The sequence below is a fragment of the Centruroides sculpturatus genome, unplaced genomic scaffold, assembly GCF_000671375.1.
Source record: "Centruroides sculpturatus isolate CEXI.00-Female unplaced genomic scaffold, Cexi_2.0 scaffold133, whole genome shotgun sequence".
NCBI classification, from domain to species: Eukaryota; Metazoa; Arthropoda; class Arachnida; order Scorpiones; family Buthidae; genus Centruroides; species Centruroides sculpturatus.
The window spans coordinates 983889-1006147 of NW_019384319.1; the positions used below are offsets into that span (position 1 = coordinate 983889).

The 22259-nt window shown below is 31.6% G+C and overlaps 1 protein-coding gene across 1 annotated transcript; it reads left to right on the plus strand.

Moving 5' to 3' along the window:
* Positions 1–2733: 2733 nt before the first annotated feature.
* On the plus strand, positions 2734–6552 carry LOC111624876. Its single transcript, XM_023367850.1, has 2 exons — positions 2734–2769; positions 4811–6552. Exon 2 carries the CDS (start codon positions 4878–4880, stop codon positions 6489–6491), a length of 1614 nt encoding a protein of 537 aa, XP_023223618.1. The 5' UTR covers positions 2734–2769; positions 4811–4877; the 3' UTR covers positions 6492–6552.
* The last annotated feature ends 15707 nt before the right edge of the window (positions 6553–22259 follow it).

Sequence of the window (22259 nt, forward strand, 5' to 3'; positions counted from 1 at the left end):
ACGCAATGTTTCCTCTTATCAGCCCCAATTTTGCCTTTGGTCACCGTTCAATACCCTGCCTCTATCATAGATCTATTCATCGCGCCAGAAGGGGGCGTTATTGCTTACTTTGAGAAACGCTGAGCTAAAATAAAAGTCAATGTGTTAGAAATATTCAAGTTGTGACCTTCAATAAAAAATAAAAAATATATAAAATGTCAACATTTTATATATATTCCGTCGAATTTTTATATATAGAATTTGTCTGCCGTCGCCCCTCTATATTTCCTTAACGCCCCCCCAATTCTCTTTGAGCCTTCTACTGCTCACCTGAAAGCCTCCAGCGCCCACAAGGGGGCGTTATCGCCCACTTTGAGAAATGCTGATATAAATAATATAAAGATATTAAAAAACTTATTATAACAAAAGAAAACTCTTCTTTTAAATTCACTAATCTCTCATTTCAAATTAGGGTTTGTAATGAATAATCTATAATAATCTATACTAATATTATAAAAAGGTAATGTTTGTAAGTTATGTTTGTAGCGGGTAATCTCCGAAACTACTCATCCAATTTCAAAAATTCTTTCACCAATATTTAGAAAGGAACTTCAGGGTGGACATAGGCTGTATACTATTCTGTTAAACATTCATATAAATTAATTAAAAGATATAATCTAGGTTAAGGCTTTTATTTCCAACAGATGGTGCTACGAGTACGACGCCCTAAGTTTGCTTTTCTGTGAGGATGAACTAAAGCAGATCATCTTCTATCTATCTATATAAATAAAAATGTAATGTTCGTTTGTTCCTACTGATTCCTTTGAAATTTTGACACAACGCTGCATTCGAATACGCATGTGTTTTTATATAATATACATGTCAAAATTCCTCCCACTGGGGGGCGATGGTTAGGATTAAGGCTTACTGTAAAGAACTCTGCTTCTATTTATACTATTTTAGATTTTAGATGCGGGTTTTTGCGTTTTTGATTGCGTTTTAATAGAGTACATCAACAGAATGTACACTAAGAAGAAATTTTTCGAAAAATTTCCCCCCACGGGGAAAGTGTTATACATTTATAATAGATACATTTTGAGCCACAACAATGCATGGCGGGGTCTGCTAGTGTTATATATTTTAATTTGTAATGAAAATTGTGATGTTGTAATCTGTGTTAATTAAATAAGAAACTATTGACATCTTTAACATTTTAAGCATTTAATCTTTTCAGATTTTAACTAAAGACTAAGCCAAGTTTTTATTTATTTATAACTATATTAAATAACAAAAAATTAATTTTATTGTTACATATTATACACAACAATTGAGAAAAAATTACAATATTACAAAGTACAGAATTTTGTCATTTTTTGACTGATTGCTATACTTTCCCTCTGTTATAACAACCAGCAAAATAATAACATAAAAGATTTTATGAAGTTTTATAACTAAAGTGAAATACAGTGGGTGATCAGTTAACGAACATAATCTGTTCTAAGATTTTTTTCATTATCTGAATTGTTCATTAACCGATTATCGATTTACCATAGGTTTTATGGGAATTTGATTAATACGTTCCAGAGTCTCCAAAAAATAAAAAACTATATATACTTTTTTACTATATTTATGTGTAATAGTAAAAATACATATATATGTAGTCTTGCATTTTTATTAGTCCTGTTTTTTTCCATTTGTGGGGGTTAAAGAATCTGTCCAATGTCGATTGCTTTTTTTCTTTTCTTCAGGATTTTTCGGAAGTAATTAATAGTAAACTCAAAAAAACACAACACCTTAATTTGCTGAGAAAACTTTTAATGAAAAGCTAACGTTTTCAGCCAACTCTATTGGCCATCATCAGGCTAAGCTTTTTCGAATACAAAGAAAATAGAACAAAATTTTTAAATACAAAAAAACAAAATAACGAATGAAATATATATATATAAATAAGTGTATAAATAAAAATAAAATAAAAACTCTTATTATAAAATATGTATATGAAAAAAAGCATAGGATAATTAAACTAAAAACGTAACACAATAATACATTATGCTAAATTCTATAAACCGCAAGATATGCAAAAAAACACTAAAAACAAGGCATTAAGATCTGTCCATTCGCTTGATTAAGTATTTCCAGGCGGAAGGCAACCCTTCAGCATCCCTAGAATTAATGCATTTATCATGTAATCTGCTCCTGTATATTTCAATCTTTTCTGCGCAAATCGCCAAAGTTGGTGAATGTACTGGTTTAATAATACTTGCTTCGTCCCATTTGACGATTGAGCCCTCAACTTGCGCCATTTGCGATAGTATTGTGGCGTTAGATCCCTTACTGATATTGTACTTGTGTTCTTTTAATCTGACTCCTAAATTTCTGTTAGTGACACCAATATAATTTTTATTAATGTCTAGTTCACGATTTTCATATGGAATCTTGTATACACCTGCTCTTTTTTCTTTATCTATGCTGTCTTTGTCATTCCTTAATAATCTGTACAGATTAGGAGCTCTCTTGAAAATTAACCTGGACTCTTTGCGGGCTGAGATTTCTTTCATGATGGCTTTTCTCTTTCTATCATACGTGAACTTCGTGATTTTGCCGAAACCGTCGTTTTGCGTTTTAGTTTTATTTGTTTTGTATTTTCTGACCAATATTGTTATCATAACTTCTTTGTACCCTAGAGATCTGGCAATATGCAATATTCTACTAATTTCGGTCTGCCTATCCAAGACATTACTGCAATAGAGAAAAGCCCTTTGGATAAGGGCACGGAAGGCAGCCATTTTGTACTGGTAGGGATCATTAAAATGGGACGGGATGTACAGAGGGCTATGCGTCGGTTTTACGTATACATTAGTTGTCAAACATTGAATTTAAAGAAGGGCGTTTGACAACTAATGTATACGTAAAACCGACACATAGCCCTCTGTACATCCCTCTGTACATACGTATACATTAGTTGTCAAACATGTAGCCCTCTGTAGCCCTCTGTACATACGTATACATTAGTTGTCAAACATTGAATTTAAAGAAGGGCGTTTGACAACTAATGTATACGTAAAACCGACACATAGCCCTCTGTACATCCCGTCCCATTCTAATGATCCCTACCAGTACAAAATGGCTGCCTTCCGTGCCCTTATCCAAAGGGCTTTTCTCTATTGCAGTAATGTCTTGGATAGGCAAACAGAAATTAATAGAATATTGCATATTGCCAGATCTCTAGGGTACAAAGAAGGTATGATAACAACATTGGTCAGAAAATACAAAACAAATAAAACTAAAACGCAAAACGACGGTTTCGGCAAAATCACGAAGTTCACGTATGATAGAAAGAGAAAAGCCATCATGAAAGAAATCTCAGCCCGCAAAGAGTCCAGGTTAATTTTCAAGAGAGCTCCTAATCTGTACAGATTATTAAGGAATGACAAAGACAGCATAGATAAAGAAAAAAGAGCAGGTGTATACAAGATTCCATATGAAAATCGTGAACTAGACATTAATAAAAATTATATTGGTGTCACTAACAGAAATTTAGGAGTCAGATTAAAAGAACACAAGTACAATATCAGTAAGGGATCTAACGCCACAATACTATCGCAAATGGCGCAAGTTGAGGGCTCAATCGTCAAATGGGACGAAGCAAGTATTATTAAACCAGTACATTCACCAACTTTGGCGATTTGCGCAGAAAAGATTGAAATATACAGGAGCAGATTACATGATACATGCATTAATTCTAGGGATGCTGAAGGGTTGCCTTCCGCCTGGAAATACTTAATCAAGCGAATGGACAGATCTTAATGCCTTGTTTTTAGTGTTTTTTTGCATATCTTGCGGTTTATAGAATTTAGCATAATGTATTATTGTGTTACGTTTTTAATGTTTAATTATCCTATGCTTTTTTTCATATACATATTTTATAATAAGAGTTTTTATTTTATTTTATTTTTATTTATACATTTATTTATATATATATATTTCGTTCGTTATTTTGTTTTTTGTATTTAAAAATTTTTGTTCTATTTTCTTTGTATTCGAAAAAGCTTAGCCTGATGATGGCCAATAGAGTTGGCTGAAAACGTTAGCTTTTCATTAAAAGTTTTCTCAGCAAATTAAGGTGTTGTGTTTTTTTGAGTTTACAAGCAAGTGCTGAGTGAGTGTAATATAGTTAGAATATGGCGGCACCGGTGGATTATTACAGGAAGTATAGGAAAATAACGTTAAAACTTGTCAAGGCTGAATGCAAATTTGAATTTTTAAAAGAATGTTTGATAAACAAGGTATTTCCGATGTCGATATATAGGATCAGCATCCCAAAAGAATGTGCTTCTTTGAAAGCTAAGTTTTGTTTGATTTGTCTTCGTAAATCAATTAGAATTGCTAAGAATAAAAAGTATGGTATATTGAATGAGCTCATAGCATTAGAGAATAATATATACAATGAAGATCCTATAATGTTGAAAGAAATTAACAGTGGTATAGTTGTACTAACGGATGCAGTTCGGAAAAATATAAGGAGTAAATTTATTAGTAAAATGAAATGGATCGTTAAAAAGCAAGCATCAAGAAGGATTAGTAACAATTCTTCAACATTCATATTGTGGGACCAAATAGAAGTCCCGAATAAAATCAAGGATTTTCTGAAATGGGGACCAAACTTTGTCCCTGAAAATTCAAGTTCATGGGAAACTTCGATACAAGAAATAGAGAGAGGAATATCTGGGCTAGATTCTTTAGAAAAAGAATACATCCGATGGAAAGCGGTCATAAAAGACCAGAAGACTTGGAAAAAGGGATCTGATGCGGGTAAAAACATCAAACTTACTAAAGGTTGGCTTAGAAAAAATGATTTGGTTACAACAAGAGCGGACAAAAGCAAAGCTTTGGTAATTATGAAAAGACAGACATATAATAACGCAATGGAGGAATACATTAAAAAAACCGAATGCGAGAGTGTTGAAGCAAATGTTATTGAAAGCATCGACAGAAGGGTTAGGAAGCTTGAAAAGGCTAAGCTGAGTAATGCATTACCTTTTCTCAAAAATTGTCGAAATCCCAGTCCAGGTATGCCAAGATTGTTTGCTTTTGCTAAGACCCATAAAGAGGGTAAAGAAATGAGACCTGTAGTGGAAAGGTGCAGAGGACCAACGTTTATTCTTGAAAAGAGATTACATAAGTTTCTCACCTCGCACCTCGAGAATAATATACATGTGGCGCATGATCCAAGAGAAGTGGTTAATGAGATACAAGATCTAGTTTTAATGGAGGATGAAATTGGAACAGTGATGGACTATGAAAGTTTATACCCATCTATAAAAATTGAATCATGCAGAGTAGCACTTTTAGACTTCATGCTGAGCAAGAGCCCAAATTTGGCGGGTTACAATAATGATTTGATCGAACTAGCTAACCTTATTTGTTATCAATCTTTTTTCGCATTTAATGGCCGTCGATACAGACAAAGAAGAGGAGTCCCTATGGGAAGTCCCATGTCAGGACTTTTATGTGAGCTTGTATTGAGAAGGTTGGAAAAAAGTGCTCTTTCTGTTTTCTTAAATGCCATTGTGTATTTTAAAAGATACGTGGACGATGTCTTGGTAATTTGGAAGAATGACCAAAAGATTGATGAGTTTATCAACATGATAAACAGCAACGATGATGGTCTCATGTTGAAGATTGAACAAAAATGTGCTTCACGGATACATTTTTTAGATATTGACATTGAATTTAAAGAAGGGCGTTTGACAACTAATGTATACGTAAAACCGACGCATAGCCCTCTGTACATTCCGTCCCATTCTAATGATCCCTACCAGTACAAAATGGCTGCCTTCCGTGCCCTTATCCAAAGGGCTTTTCTCTATTGCAGTAATGTCTTGGATAGGCAAACAGAAATTAATAGAATATTGCATATTGCCAGATCTCTAGGGTACAAAGAAGGTATGATAACAACATTGGTCAGAAAATACAAAACAAATAAAACTAAAACGCAAAACGACGGTTTCGGCAAAATCACGAAGTTCACGTATGATAGAAAGAGAAAAGCCATCATGAAAGAAATCTCAGCCCGCAAAGAGTCCAGGTTAATTTTCAAGAGAGCTCCTAATCTGTACAGATTATTAAGGAATGACAAAGACAGCATAGATAAAGAAAAAAGAGCAGGTGTATACAAGATTCCATATGAAAATCGTGAACTAGACATTAATAAAAATTATATTGGTGTCACTAACAGAAATTTAGGAGTCAGATTAAAAGAACACAAGTACAATATCAGTAAGGGATCTAACGCCACAATACTATCGCAAATGGCGCAAGTTGAGGGCTCAATCGTCAAATGGGACGAAGCAAGTATTATTAAACCAGTACATTCACCAACTTTGGCGATTTGCGCAGAAAAGATTGAAATATACAGGAGCAGATTACATGATACATGCATTAATTCTAGGGATGCTGAAGGGTTGCCTTCCGCCTGGAAATACTTAATCAAGCGAATGGACAGATCTTAATGCCTTGTTTTTAGTGTTTTTTTGCATATCTTGCGGTTTATAGAATTTAGCATAATGTATTATTGTGTTACGTTTTTAATTTAATTATCCTATGCTTTTTTTCATATACATATTTTATAATAAGAGTTTTTATTTTATTTTATTTTTATTTATACATTTATTTATATATATATATTTCGTTCGTTATTTTGTTTTTTGTATTTAAAAATTTTTGTTCTATTTTCTTTGTATTCGAAAAAGCTTAGCCTGATGATGGCCAATAGAGTTGGCTGAAAACGTTAGCTTTTCATTAAAAGTTTTCTCAGCAAATTAAGGTGTTGTGTTTTTTTGAGTTTACAAGCAAGTGCTGAGTGAGTGTAATATAGTAATTAATAGTATTGTAATTGTAAAGATTAACTTTATTCTGGTTTGGATGCCACTTGGATGATCATTGTTCTGACATCCTCCCACTTCAAAAGATCTTTAGTATCAGATGTTGACATTGGTCCTCTTTCGTCTTCTTCTTTTTCAGATCTCACTGAGTTTCTTGATATTCTTCATTTGAGAGTTCTTGGCGTTTTTCTGTCGTCAGATCAGTTTCAGGTTCCATTATGAGCTCTAAAATGCTCTTTATTTCTCAGATGTGATTTTCATTACTCCATTAGCAGCTTGAGACTTCTTGATATATCTTTCATAGCTAAGATTATGCCTACTGTAGACCTGTTCAAGCCATTCTGCCTAGCAAAATCAGACATCTTGTGCCCACTTTCTACCTTGGCTATTATCTCTTACTTGGTTTCTATGGTGTGACACTCCTCTTTTTAGGCTCCATAATATTATCAGTTTCTTTTTTAAATAAAAAGTTCAGAAAAGCACTTACAAAAATTCTGAGAACAGAAATCAACTAGCCCACAAAAAATTATTTAAATGCAAGGCCCAGATGAAATTTGAAATTTGGTATTAAAACGTTAATGAATATCCGATGGGACAGTTAAACTTTCACCTTTCGTAAATAAACCCCAATGCAAAACTTAACAAGTGCCTGTCTGACAGTCTCGCGAAGACTATAAAAATTATTTGTCAGAAAGGTAAACAAAAGCTGGAATTACAAGGGAGAGTTTCAAAATTCGGAGGAATATTATACTATCCAAGCAGTATCGAGTTGAGCGTCGATGTTGACATCTCCTGCACTCTGAAAGGTTTCAAATTGTTACCTGAAGACAAGGGAAAATCATTCAGTATTTGTTATTTTCTGACTTCTTTTTATGTTTGTTCAGTAAAGTGTTTATTGTCCGATCATAAAAATCTTTCGTGAAAGTGTTCATTATCCGATTTGTTCGTTATCCGAACTGTTTGTTAACTGATCACCCACTGTATTTACATTATTATGTATGTTATTAGTTTTACTATCAGATAACCAAAAAAATTTGTGTAGTTTTTGAAGTTAAAATTAAAATGTATGTAAAATCTGAATGAAAATATTTTATTCAGTAAAGTAAGCACCATCACAGTCTGCAACCTTTTCCCAATGAAAAAGTTTGTAAATAACACTCCAAAAAAGTCTCACTGCAGAAGTGAAAAAAATCCTTCAATTCTGTTTTTAGTACCTCTTGGTTTTGAAACTGTCGGTTGTACATATGATTGTCCATTGTCAAAAAGGTGATAGTTCAGAGGTGATATGTTTGTTGAATATGGAGGGTGGGATAGCCTATACCATGGAGTTTGTCCCAGGTCATTTGCACTCTGTGAGGTTGTGTTGTCCTGAAGGAACACAATATCTTTGCTATTAGCAAGTGAAGGCTGTTTTACAGCAGTGCATCTTGAACTCATTGTAGTTGTGCTGAGTAAATATCTGTAGTGATTGATTGGCCAGGAGAAAGAAGCTCATAATGAACAATTCCAGCTGTAGTCCATCAGACACATGACAAAGTTTTCTTTTGATGGATGTTGGGCTTTGGTGTAAGTGGTAGAGATTCACCAGACAATAACGAATGATGGGAACATTTGGTGTTGTCACATATAACTTATTTTTCATCAAACATCATCAACTAGTCCAAAAATGGCTCATTATTATGCCATGAAAACAGCAATGAGCAGATCATAAGCCTCTGGAGCTTGTTATTAGTATTCAGTTCATGTGAAACCCATTTGCTCAGCTTCCAGGCTTTTCCTAGGTGATGCAAATGAAAACAAATGGTTTACATTTGCATCACCTCACATTGAACCTTTTTGCAAGCTCCTGGCATGTTACTCTTGAATCAACTCAATGATGTTTCAGTTCATCCTAATCATCTTCCCTCATGAGATGCATCTTCAAGAGCCTCATCAACTGATGCAAATTTTCTGAACCAATTTTGGGCCTTGTATTCACTCACTGTGTTTTCTCCGAATGCTCTACATATTTTGCAGACTGCTGCATTATGTTAGTGCCCAGTTTAAACTTGTAGAGTAAGTGTCCTGGAATAATTGCAGTTGAAATAGCCATCTTTTCTTCACTGCTCACTTCAAAAACTGCCTTTCTTGATGTCATTTACTATTTAGCTTGACATGCTATTGACTGTGTATCAATGCATGCACATACCTGCAACTTTGCACACATAATTTTCATTAGACTAATAACATTGAAAGTCAGTATGAACTATTTGGTCACCTGATAGAATTATATTAATAATTTTTAAACATTGTATTCTGTTTCTAGACAAATTTTTCTATTATCCAAAAATAATAATCAGTAAGAATATTTATATTTTTTATTATGCTATTTTTAATATTTTTTATTAATTGTTCATGATGATAAAAATAACAATTTAATTAACATTTAATTTATATGTTCATTTTTATTAAAAACATTCTATTGAAAAATGAATAAACTTATCTTTGTTGGTTTAAAATCCTCTCTTGGTGTAGACCTTAATCATTTTATTCTTAAAAGTCAGGATTTCAAGGAAATCCAAAAACTAAATGTTTTAGACCATTATCTTAGTTTCCTTTACAAAATAGTCCCAAGACATTTCTTGGCATTTTAATACTTTATCCTTTCTTTCTCAAATTTAAATGAAATTTATCAATTACCTCCTACACTTTCTAGAAAAATGCAAGAACAAAGGAGAGTCATGTCAGCCTAAACTTGATGATGATATGACTGAGACATTTGTACTGAACCTGTACAAAAAAGCTTTGAGTTTTAGGTGTTGATAGTTCAGATCAGAGCATCTTTTCCTATTGTTGTAATACTGGCTTATCACATTGAAAGTCATATTATAATAAATAAAATTATGGCTGGTCATACAGCATAGCTGATGTTTCATATTGACAGAACAGTCAATCAATTGCAAAATATTTAGCTTAGATAGTCTGAATGATTCACAATTTTATAGATTACATAAAATTCAAATAAATGATATCTGAAACACAGATAATTTAGCATTTTTCTTTTATTTATATGAAAACACTGACACAATTACAGTAGAGCATTGATTATCCGAATGTCGATCAACTGAAATGTCAATTAACCGAAAGCTTTCCAGTTGGCAAATTTAAATTTTCGCTAATGCTGTAGTGCTGCAATCTTTGGCTATGTCTTGGGCTACTCCAATATTATTTTTGTTGGTGCACGTGTTTTAGCTGGCAGCACTGACGTGACCATGAGTGGGTACTTAAGGACACACCAGGATTTGAATGAATTTCACCATGGGATAAGTTAATATATTTTTTGTACATAATTGGTTATCCGAAAAATTGATTTTCCGAACAACCTGTCTCCAATTGATTCGGATAATCAATGCTCTACTGTACTATATTTTATGGCATGTAAGACAAATCTTCATTTTAACACAATATTTATTAGGATAAAGTATTTAGTGTATTTGAGCCATCCTGCATCTTTGGCACTTGGCCCCAAATTTATTTTGCTGCATTTTGGTTAAAAAAGTAAAGTTAGAATGCATGTTTTTATTTAACAGGGAAAAGAGAGAAAAGAGACATTTAAAAGAAGTTATTTACAATTAAAACTTGTCATTAAAATATTCAAAATGAATACATGCAAAATCTGCTTAGCTATAAATAATAAATTGTTTAAGTAACAATATTATTTTTGGTGAGTTTAGCTAGTAGAGGTTACCTGTAGCTTTATTAAAAGCTGTTTGGAAAATTCATTAGCCTATGGAAAATTGCAACTTTACATATAAGACTTTGGAAGAATTTTTTCAGCCCTTTTTTTTTTTGGAAAAAGTAGCATCTTATATGTTGTAAAATATTGTAGATAGCTTGCTTATTTTTGCAATTATATTGGAAAAAATAGAGTTTCTTTTTTATTGAAATATTTTCATTTCTTTTATTAGAAATTTAACATTTAAGAATCTTTCATTGTTTACTTTTTAAGAGGTAGTTAAACATATTTCAATAAAATACTTTTCCAATAAATGAAAGAATTCAGAGAGATAATACTTTTGTTTAAATTAAATTAATAGTACACACATGGATAAGACAATGCAATCATAAGTACAGTGGGTGATCGGTTAACGAACAGATCAGATAATGAACAAATCGGATAACAAACACTTTCGCGAAAGATTTTTATGTTCGGACAACGAACACATGATCAGATAACGAACACCCCACAGAACAAACACAAAAAGAAGTGACATAAAATAATGAATACCGATTGGTCTTCCCTTGTTTTCAGGCAACAATTTGAAACTTTTCAGAGTGCAGGAGACATCGACATCGACGCTCAAGCCGGTATATACCGATTGGATAGTATTCCTCCGAACTTTGAAACTCTTCCTTGTAATTCCAGCCTTTTATTTTTCTGACAAAACAATTCCTATATGTATTCGCGAGACTGTTGGGTAGGCACTCGTTAAGTTTTATGTCCGTTTTTCTTTTTGAAAGGTGAGAGTATAACAGCAAAGGTAGAGAGTAGGCAGATGCCTAATGTTGCTGGGCAATATGGTGTGAACAGGTCTACAGTAGGCCGCAGTTTAATCTTATTTAAGAAAAATACTGTATAATCAAGAAAACTCAAACAGCTAAAGGAGTAACAAAAATCACATCTGAGAAATAAAGAACATTGAAAAGTTTATAATGGAACCTGAAACGGATCTGACGACAGAAGAACGTCAAGAACTCTTGAATGAAGAACACCAAGAAACTCGGCAAGATGGATGTTTTCTTTTGAAAAAGAGGATTAATGCTGATATCTGTTATTAAAGATCCTTTGAAGAAGTGGGAGGATGTCAGAACAACAATCTTAGAATGGCATCCAAACCAGGTTGAGGCTTGGGGATTTCTACAATTGCAATCCTATTAATTACTTACGAAAAATCCTGAAGAAGAGGAGAAAATCAATCGACATTCTTTCGATTCTTTAACCCTTTCAAACAGAAAAATCATGACTAATAAAAACGCAAGACTGTGTGTGTATGTATTTTTATTATTACATATAAATAAACGTAGTAAAAAAGTATATATTTTTTATTTTTGGGGGTCTCCAGAATGAATTGATTAAATTCCCATTAAAACCTATGGTAAATAGATAATCAGTTAACAAACAATTCGGATAGCGAACAAAGTCTTGGAACGGATTATGTTTGTTAACCAATCACCCACTGTACTAGAAAAATTTACTACATAACAAATTGATATACCAAATAATTACAAATTTTATTTTATTTTTTGTTTGTCATGCTCTCTGTAAATCAAGTTTGGTTATATGTCTAAATACAGTATAATTATGGTACACTCTTATTTCACTCAGTTTTGAAATAATATAATATTACACAAATTTTACTTATTATTTATTAATATAATTGTAGAATTGTTCTAGATTGTTTAAATTCTTTATCAATATATAAATTAGATGCAGTTCATTGCAATATTTCACTTTCTCATAATTTAAAGAATTAATAAAAATTGTTTTTGTGATGGCTGTAAAGGTATCATTGTCACTCTGGTAGACCTGAGAGTCAATTTGGGAGGAAATGCCAGAAATTTTTCATAAACTGTCTGTCTCACCAGTTTCGTAACTAGGCAGGTACAATGGGTGCACATGCACAGGGTACAGGACAAGGGGGATCCTAGAATGGAGTATCAAAAATGATTAGTATTATATTTTTATTTTCAAATTTTAAATTTTGCCATCATTGGAGCCAATTCTGTTGTTTGATATTTTTATATATTTTTTTCCAAAAAAAAAAGGAAGTCAAAAATGAAATCTTCTGCAGGACACATGAAAAGCTAGTTAAGGCATTGTGTCCCACATATGTTGGGCTTTATCCTCATCATTTGTCTATTCTTATAGAACTGACCAAACCTATAATGGCATGGAAAAAGACTCTCAATGCCCACAGGGTGGAAAGATTCAAAAAGAAAAAGAAAATCAATTTTGTAATCTTTTCTTTTATAAATACTCTAAATAATATAATTTTACTTTGTCTGTAGTGCATTCTATTGAAGGTACTGTTGCCATTGAATTTTTTACATGCCATTTTTGAATCTCGTAATATATTATTATGCACATAGTCTGTAAATTCTATTAAAATTCTTTAAAGGAAATTTTTTGATTTGTTTATATGCATTTGTTTAACTTTAGCAACTCTAGTGTATTATTTTATGAAATTTTCCAAAATTAAAGTTAATTTAAAAAAAAATTTATTATATACAAATTAAAGGTAGAAAAATTATTTTATTGTATTTTACAATTTGTTTTATGAGAAAATATTTTTAAAATTTTGAAAATAATATTGATACAGTTAATTTAGAAAATAAACATTGTATCATTATCATTTTATCAAATTTTTAATATTAAATTATTATTAAATTTCTTTTAATGCTTTGTTGTATTAATATGGTTTTACTCCTTGCATTATCAGTAAAACCAGTATGCTAAATAAATGTATTATTATTTCAGTCAGATATATAATTTGTGTGTGTTTAATAATGTGCTTCTTATCCCACTATTATTACTTATCTGAGTATTATAATTAGCTCTTGTTAGGACTTACCTAACCTTTAACTTCCTATAAATAACTATTTATAGGAACTACATTGTAGAAAGTTTCAAAGCCAAACAAACTGGTTTAGAAAATAAACTGTTATGAAATTTGAATAAATATTAGAATTTATTTGACCTGAAATAGATCAAAAATTTATGTGTAATAATTTTAAATTAAAAAGGTTGTTCTTTTTTCACATCTTATTTTTGTATTATAACTGAACTAATATAGTAATGTTGTCTAAAAAGTTGCAAATATAAAATTGTTAACTGTGCAAAGCCAAACTTTAACTTTCCTGCCATACAATCTATGAAAATTGTGTAAAACACAAACAAACACACATACATACACACAACTTTATATATATATACACAGTGGAGTATCGATTATCCGAATATCGATCAACTAAAACATTGGTTAACCGAAAGCGTTCCAGTCGGCAAATTTAAATTTCCACTAGTTCTGTGGCGCTGCAATATTTGGCTCTGTCTTGGGCTACTCCAATATTATTTTTGTTGGTCTGTATGTTTTAGCTGGCAGCACTGGCGCGACCATGAGAGGGTACTTAAGGACATGCCAGGATTTGAACGTGGATAGGTTAATATATTTTTTTCTACATAATTGGTTATCTGAAAAATCAATTATCCGAACAACCCCAGTCCTGAATTGTTTCGGATNAAATATTAAAACATTTGTCAATTTTGTTTACACGTTCATTGGGCCGCATTGGAACTTGCCTTGGGCCACATGCGGCCCGCGGGTTGGACACCCCTGGCATAAAGGTTGAACATACTGTTCAACCTTTCTGCAATTTCCTGGACAATCACATGGTCTGATTTGATAATTATTCAATCATAAATACTAGACATTATTCAACCATTTCTTGACATATAAACACGTTAGGGAAAGTAAAGAAGCTTGACAAATAGGTACCAAATAAACTCAGTGAGAAAGATATGGATCATCATTTGGAGGTCTGTAGTTCTTTAATTATTTGTCACAAAAATTAAAGTATTCAAATAAAATTCTTCCCCATCCACCTTATTCTCCAGACTTTTTTCCAACAGACTATCACTTTTTTTTATACATTTAAAGTTTTTTGGCAAGGAAAGTCTTTAACCTATCCCATGTTAAAATTTTTTTTTTGTTGCAAGTTGCTCTACATCGAATTTTTGTCAATGTTAAGCCTAACAAAAATTCCATGTTTTAGAAAAAATAACTGTGGCTATTGTATCGTCCAAAATTATTTTTTGTTGTTTGCACAAACAAAATAGACATATTAATAAATATAAAAACAAAAAAAATTATATTTCGAAAGTTAGGTTTAATATAAAAATTATGCTGACTAGCAACATCTACTGTCAAAAATGCTCCAATGCCAAAACGAGATATCTCGGCTCCAATGGTCAAGGTCATTATGTTTCGACCTGAGATATGTTGGGAATACCAGGGAATAGGTTAAGGAAGAGGATGCAATAAAAAGTACCTACCGTGTTTCCCCAAAAATAAGAAATCCTCTGAAAATAAGACCTATCATAGGTTTTGCTGAATTGCTAAATATAAGGCCTCCCCTGAAAGTAAGACATAGCAAAGTTTTTTTTTTTACTCATAATGGTCATCGACAGATGATTGAAAGTGGCCGTTGGCTTTTTGAAAGCATAGCCACTGATTGGTCAGCAGACAATCACGCCACACGGCATGATTTGCATAAAACTATGGCTTGGGAATCACAGATTTGCATAACGTTATGGCTGGTGATGGCTAATTGGTCGGCCGGGAATCACGCCACATGACATTTGCATAATGCTACGGTTCAGTAAGCACTAATTGGTCATTGAGCCCAATGTCGACGCTATAAAAAAGTTAAGTTGAAGCGAGAGTGGGAAGTTCTTTGGAGAAAAAGCACACTAAGGCTGTTATCTCCATATGAACACAGGGGAGAAGAAGAAGAGAGTGGGAAGTCCACTCCAGCATGGGAACTTCGTAAGTTCAATTCGACACGACCAGATATACGTCACTCTTGTCTAAGTTCGACTTTGAATTTTTTGTTCAATAATAAATGTGAATTCTTTTTCATGGAAAAAAATAAGACATTCCCTGAAAATAAGACCTAGCGAATCTTTCAGAGCAAAAATTAATATAAGACACTGTCTTATTTTTGGGGAAACACGGTATGATGACTTTTTGGCTTCTCATTCTCGTGATTTCTATCAAATTGGCATTAATGCATTTCTATTGCATTGGAAAAAGTGTATTAATGTTGATGAAAACAATTTTGATTGAATATGTAAGTCTTAAATTAAATTAATAAATGTTCAAAGTCAGAAGTAAATAATTGGCCATTTCATTTGCAACAACCTAATAGATAAACCCAGGCTTCATCTAGAGTTGTGATCCATCACAATTTGTCACTACAGAGAAAACTTTCATACATCTTCCAAGTATTTGTGAATCACTCTTGGACATGGCATGCTATAATATTATGTCCAAGTCCAATGTTTGTGCCTTTTTGCAATTGCAGATTATTGAGAGTAATATTTCCTATGGTACTTTGCAATATACCCAACTGTTGAGTAAGACTTTGTGTGGGTAGGTTTTTTGAATTGTATCTATAACAATCTTCAAAACAGCCTGGGTACAAGAGAGCTGAGGTTGGTGTTGATGGATCTTCTTGGGCAGTCCACATGAATCTGGTAGTTGTCTCTTACAATTATGGATTACCTTCTCAACATTTACTTTGCTGACCCTCAGATCCTGTTCTTTACACTTTTTAAGTATTATGGAATGGCTGAAGTCAATGCTGAAAAGGCCACATACATACATACTCCTCCCAAAATGCAGCCAATTTCACTACAATCTTATTATAATATATTCTGCAAAGCAAGAAGTGCCAGGAGATCATGCAAAGGTCCAACATTTAAATGATCAAACTTGATTACTCTTATCAAAATCAATCCAGTAAGCTTTGATTAAAATTGTTATGCTGGAAATGAAAAATATATTGTGTATATTGTTTAATTTTGTAGTAGACCATGCCAAAATTATGTATTAATAATCTAATGATAACACTTGATTCATTATAACAATTCCAAATCAATTAATTCAACAGATGATTACTGTATACTGGTCAAGCAAAGACTGGAAGGAGAGCCAGATAGCACAATTGGCAATGCATTGAACAGTAAACAGAAATTGCAGGTTTGAGTCTTGCTCTGAATTGATCTTTTCTTTCAGAATATTCTAAAACAATAGTTTAATTTTTGAACTTAATTTAAAATGGTAACTTAATTGCCCATCTTTAGTCCAAACTACATATCATCTTAATAATTAAGTAGCCATAATATAACCCAATTAGAATCTGGCAGTATTGTTTGTTTAATATGTAGAGAAACCAACTGGATACACAAGAAATAGAAGTAAAGAATATACCAATAAAATTCCAGCTATTCAGATTTATTCAGAACAAATGTTTTAGACCAGGGTTGACTGAGTGGTTAATAAGTGTATCATTTTTGGTCAATTACAGAAAGGTATGGCCCTGTTAAAATGTGGAAAGCACAGTGTAATTTTGGTAGGAGTGTTAAATCCGCATTTTTCATGGAGAAATTTTTTACTATTTGCTGATTATTAATTTGGTAACACTGTAAAGCTGTGGTCACACAATTTCCAGCCATGCAGGCAAATGCAATCGCGATGGCTGTTCTCGTTAACTAGTACAAACCCTTCGAAAACTGGTGCGACTGCAACTGCAACAAGAAACAAAAAATTTATTCTACTCGTGCTGATTGCAAACGCACATCCAATCAGCAAACATCTATTTGCCACATCATATGGTGGCAACATTGAAAATACTATAGTTAGAAAATAATGGCAGAAAGTATGATGATGGATAGCTTAACAAAATCAAGATTAATCAAGCTAATTCAGTCTCATGAATGCCTGTGGGATTTTAATTCTTCATTTTATTGAAGAAAGGATAAAAGAGTGCAGGCATGGCGTGAGATAAGTGAAAGTCTTGGCATTGATTGTAAGTACCATTCTTAGACTTCAGGATATAGAATGCTGATTGTTTTTAGTTTGGTAACAACAATATTGTTTTAAATATCGCTAAACTCACAAAAGAAGTCTAAAACAACCTAATGTAATTTTATTTGTTTATTATAGGGTCACATGTTTCCGAGTTGCAATGCCAGCAAACAATATGTAACCAAGAGAAGACATGCATGACTCATGCTTGTTGCAATTGCAGTTGCCTGCAAGGCTGGAAATGCAAGGCATGGTGTGACCACGGCTTAATATAACATGTGGGTGGATACAAAGAAGTGCTCTTTGTGTTGAAGGTCATTGCTAAGTTATATATTATTTCAGTAATTATTTTGTTGTACCCTAAGCAATTTCAATTAAGTGCTACTACTGTGCAGTAAATAAATATAAGTATGTTTTACAGCATAATTTTATTAGGGTTGCTTATTAAGCTATTATATTAATAGAAGACCAGGGACGTATACTAGATCATTGGTGCATTAAAGTAATGAAAGTTGATCACACTCCACTGTAAAATAACAAAGGCCTGTTTTAGACTATATTTAAAAGCATTTTCTTAAATACCATGTTTACTCGCATATAAGATGAGGTTTTATTCATTTTTCACTGTTTCAAAAACCTAGGTCATCCTATACGTGCGAATGAAGGAATTCTTTGCGTTTTTGCAATAATTTCTGTGAACCATGTATACTTCATGTTGTCATTATAGGTCTACAGTCTATTTATCGTAACTTGGCACCTACTGTAAACAAATTAAGACATACATCCCTTTGTTTATTGGTTTAATCTAACATCCATCAATTAAAAATCACATTGCATCTTATTTGTTCGCAGAAAATAGTTTTGTTATTTATAAAAACATTAATGAAATACAGGTCACTTAGCAATGATTATAAATGTAGTTATTTTATATTAGTTAATTTGTTATTTTTAATGAATATTAGCACATTCTGAATCATTAAAAATAAACTTTTTCCAATCACGCAATAATGTTTTGGTTTGTTTTCAATTCATCACGTATTAAGGCAAACATGGTTGTTTGCCTTAATACATGCATTTGATAATATTTTGTGATTAAACTAAATAAAATTAGAATTGTATTAATAAATCTAAATTTTTTTATTTTGATCTCTAAAGTCACACCTTGTCCTATATGTGAGATCATCATATGCTCGAGTAAATACAGTATGTAACTCAAGTTGTTCTTGAACAGCCTGAGGCACATACTTAGCTCTGCGTTTTTTAGAGAAAATTGAAAAGATATTGAATGTTATCTTCCAAAGATTCCAATTCTGTTATTGCATATAGTCTATTATTTATTGCTGTATACTTATACTCACGAAAGAAAACAATAACAATGAAAAAATGGGAAAAACTTCTGAAACGTTATCATGAAGCAGGAAATTACTTTCTTTTCAATAGTGATGGAAGACAAAAGTTTGTTGTATAATTATGATCCAGAAGAATAATGGCATTGCAAATTACTAGAACTGAAGAAATTCAGAATGTAACTCTTTGCAAAAAAAATCTCTTGACAATATTCTGGGATGCCAAATAAGTGTACACAATGGAGTACCTGGAAGCTGGGATGACCATGAATTCTGTACAGTACATAGAGACCTTAAAAACACTTGAGAAGACATGCATTATGTTTGAAAATCTACTGAGCTGATAATCTTGCAACATGATAATGCTCAACTACCTCAACTACACATATTGTATGCTATTGCCAAGCCTCTTGTGAAGTTGAAATTTAAACCCATTCCGCATCCTCAATATTCATTGGAGTTGGTACCATGTAATTTTCACAAGTTTAATGAGAGTTAAGTGCATTCATTTCACCACAGATGAAGTGAAGGTCACAGTAAGTTCATGAATCAAGGAAAGATTGTCAGAATTCTTCATTGATAGGATGAAAACATTGGTTTACTTATTAAATTACTAAAAAGTAATAAGGTGTAACTTATAAATTTTTAAAAAACCCAGTTCACCATTGGGAGAAATGTATAGCGTAAATGGTAACTATGTTGATAAGTAATGTACATTCTTGTAGCCAATAAAATGCAGTTTCATGCCTTTTATGTTTTATTTGACTATCTCTCTTCATTTGTGAATTATGAATGAGTATACAGTATTTTCAGCCAATTCTTGTAAGTATGAAGATTTATATTATATCATTATATCAATTCCACTATTAGGCCAATTACTAAAAAAAAAGTGATTAATGATTCTAAAGGCAATATAACCAATGTCCAATTGTCTATGTGAACTTTAGTCATAAACAAACATATGGAATAAACCTGTATTAAAGAATGGGATTGTTATAGACCAATAAGAATTTTGGAGCAATTTTATATCAATGTTTTAATATAACATTGTAACAATATTAGGCTGCTTTTAGATGGGCCACTATGTCATGCCACTAAGTTGGTACCACTTCACTGTCCACATGAACAGAATGTGCTACAGGAATGCATCACTTTTCTACTACTGTATAGTGCTATATTACTGAAAATTATGGAATAATGAACATGTTTTAGATGATAAAAATTCGATCAATTTAAATTTTATATTTCATCATAATTATATAAGAGTCTATACATAACCTTTTCAGCTATCTTGATATAATATTAATAAGTTTATACATTTTGTTATGCAGATTCACTTTTCAATCAAGATGAAAACAATGATGGTGAAACAAATGAAGATGGTAATATCACTCCAACATCTGCAGAAGCTCTAGCTAACTTATACTCACAATTTCACAAGGTCAAGAACAGATAAAAAATTAAGAATTTTCTTTTCTTTCATGTAGTCTTATTAAAATATGTTTTTGAACCACTGTATCTAATAAAACTATTTTGCTTCATTCTTCTCTCCATTAATGTGTCAGAAATAATTTTTCTTAAGTCTATTATAAAATTTTAAAACATAGTTAAATTTTGTGCGATACATAAACAACATACTGTATATGTCTGTATTATAAAACTTTAAAACAAAACAATAAATACTTTTTGTTGTGTTTGTGTTGGTACAAAGATATTAGATTTTGTCACCCCTCAATTTTTGTCACTGAATTTTGATGGTTCCAAACAGATGACAAAAATGAGGGACAAGCGAGTGTATTGAGAAAATGTATTGCCAACTGTGATACTAATAATAAATGTCAGTTAAGACATCAATAAGAAATTTAAAATCAATTAATTTCTAATGCTTTTTCAAAAATAGGCAAAAATTTATTAATAATTTTACTTAAATGCAATGTTGAGTGTAAATGCTTAAAGCTATTTGAAATAAAGTTGTTTGAATTTCTTAGTATAAAAAATAGTAAATCTTTTCTTGGTAATGTAACTTAATTTAATCCTACTTAATGTTTACTATCTGAATAAGATGTAATAAATCATTAATATAGATAGGAAGTATTATTTAGTTATTGAGAAAGTTCAAAAAAGTACCTATAAATATATTGATCATGTGTAAAAAATGAGTTAGAAAACAGAAAAATGGAAAAAATATATGAATTAAAAAGAATTAAGAAAATCATCAGAAAAAACATGAATTATTCAAGAGAAGAACTATTTATAACTAAAAGAGCTACATCTAAATTTTTTTATTACTTTCTTTTAACAATATTTCTACTTTTAAAATGTTTAAGATAACGTGTCTTTATTTGCATAATTATAATCAACAAAGTGAATATTGTAATACATTAAGTTCAAAGTATCAGTAATTTGTAACAGATAAAAGATGTCAAACTTCAAACTTGACATAAAAAGCTAGCCAGTTTTCAATTCCTAAGATATTCTAAAAGTATATATTGAGCTTTAGCATTATCTAATCTAATAAATTCTCAATAATAAAGGATATCAATTCAAATAATCAATCAGTTAATTTTATTTTAGGAAGTCAATTATGTTTAATAGAAATGCATTTAGAACTCAGCATTTCATTTTCAGAAATATATTAAAAAATGAAACATTTTTTTTGCGCGACTTCTAATGATGGATGAATTCCATAAATACTTACGATTGAAATTATTTAATTTTTTATGATAAGACTGAATGACTGTTTAATTAGGAAGTAAAAAATTTTTATTATGAAAGACATCAATAAAATAGAATTCACTATTGATACTATTATATTATCGGTAGCTGTTACGTAGCAACCCAGATTTACCGGATGAGCAACGTTACATTGAAACAAAAAGCCTCATTGGTCAGTTTTGGGTAGCAACAGGTAGTGTAAACGAAAGATGCTGCCAAACGTGACATCAAAACACCAAACACATTCCAAAAGAGTGCTACCATAGAGGGCATTCGGCAGAAAAATACTCAACAGCTCCAGAACTGTTGAGTCTGTCAAATGCAGCCATCAACTTTCAATTTGAAAATTCTTTAATATTGTCAAATTAAACATGATCAATCTTTGAATATACCCTTAAAATTATACACCGAGAATAACGTTGGAATGCATAGCAATCGACATTATCACAGGAATTTTTTTACTATTTAATAGCAAATACAAAAACAAAAAAACAAACTTCCTCAATCTTTTTCAGACAAAGAAACTAAATGTTTATCAATTTTTCATTTTTACAATTCAGTTAAAATTACATTATCAAGCAAGTAAAACAAGTATATAAAGTACCGTTACCTTTACAGATTTTCTGATATAAATGATAAGCCATTTAAAATGATGATGAAATTAAAATTTATAAAACTGATAAAAATTAAAAAAAAAAAAAAAAAAA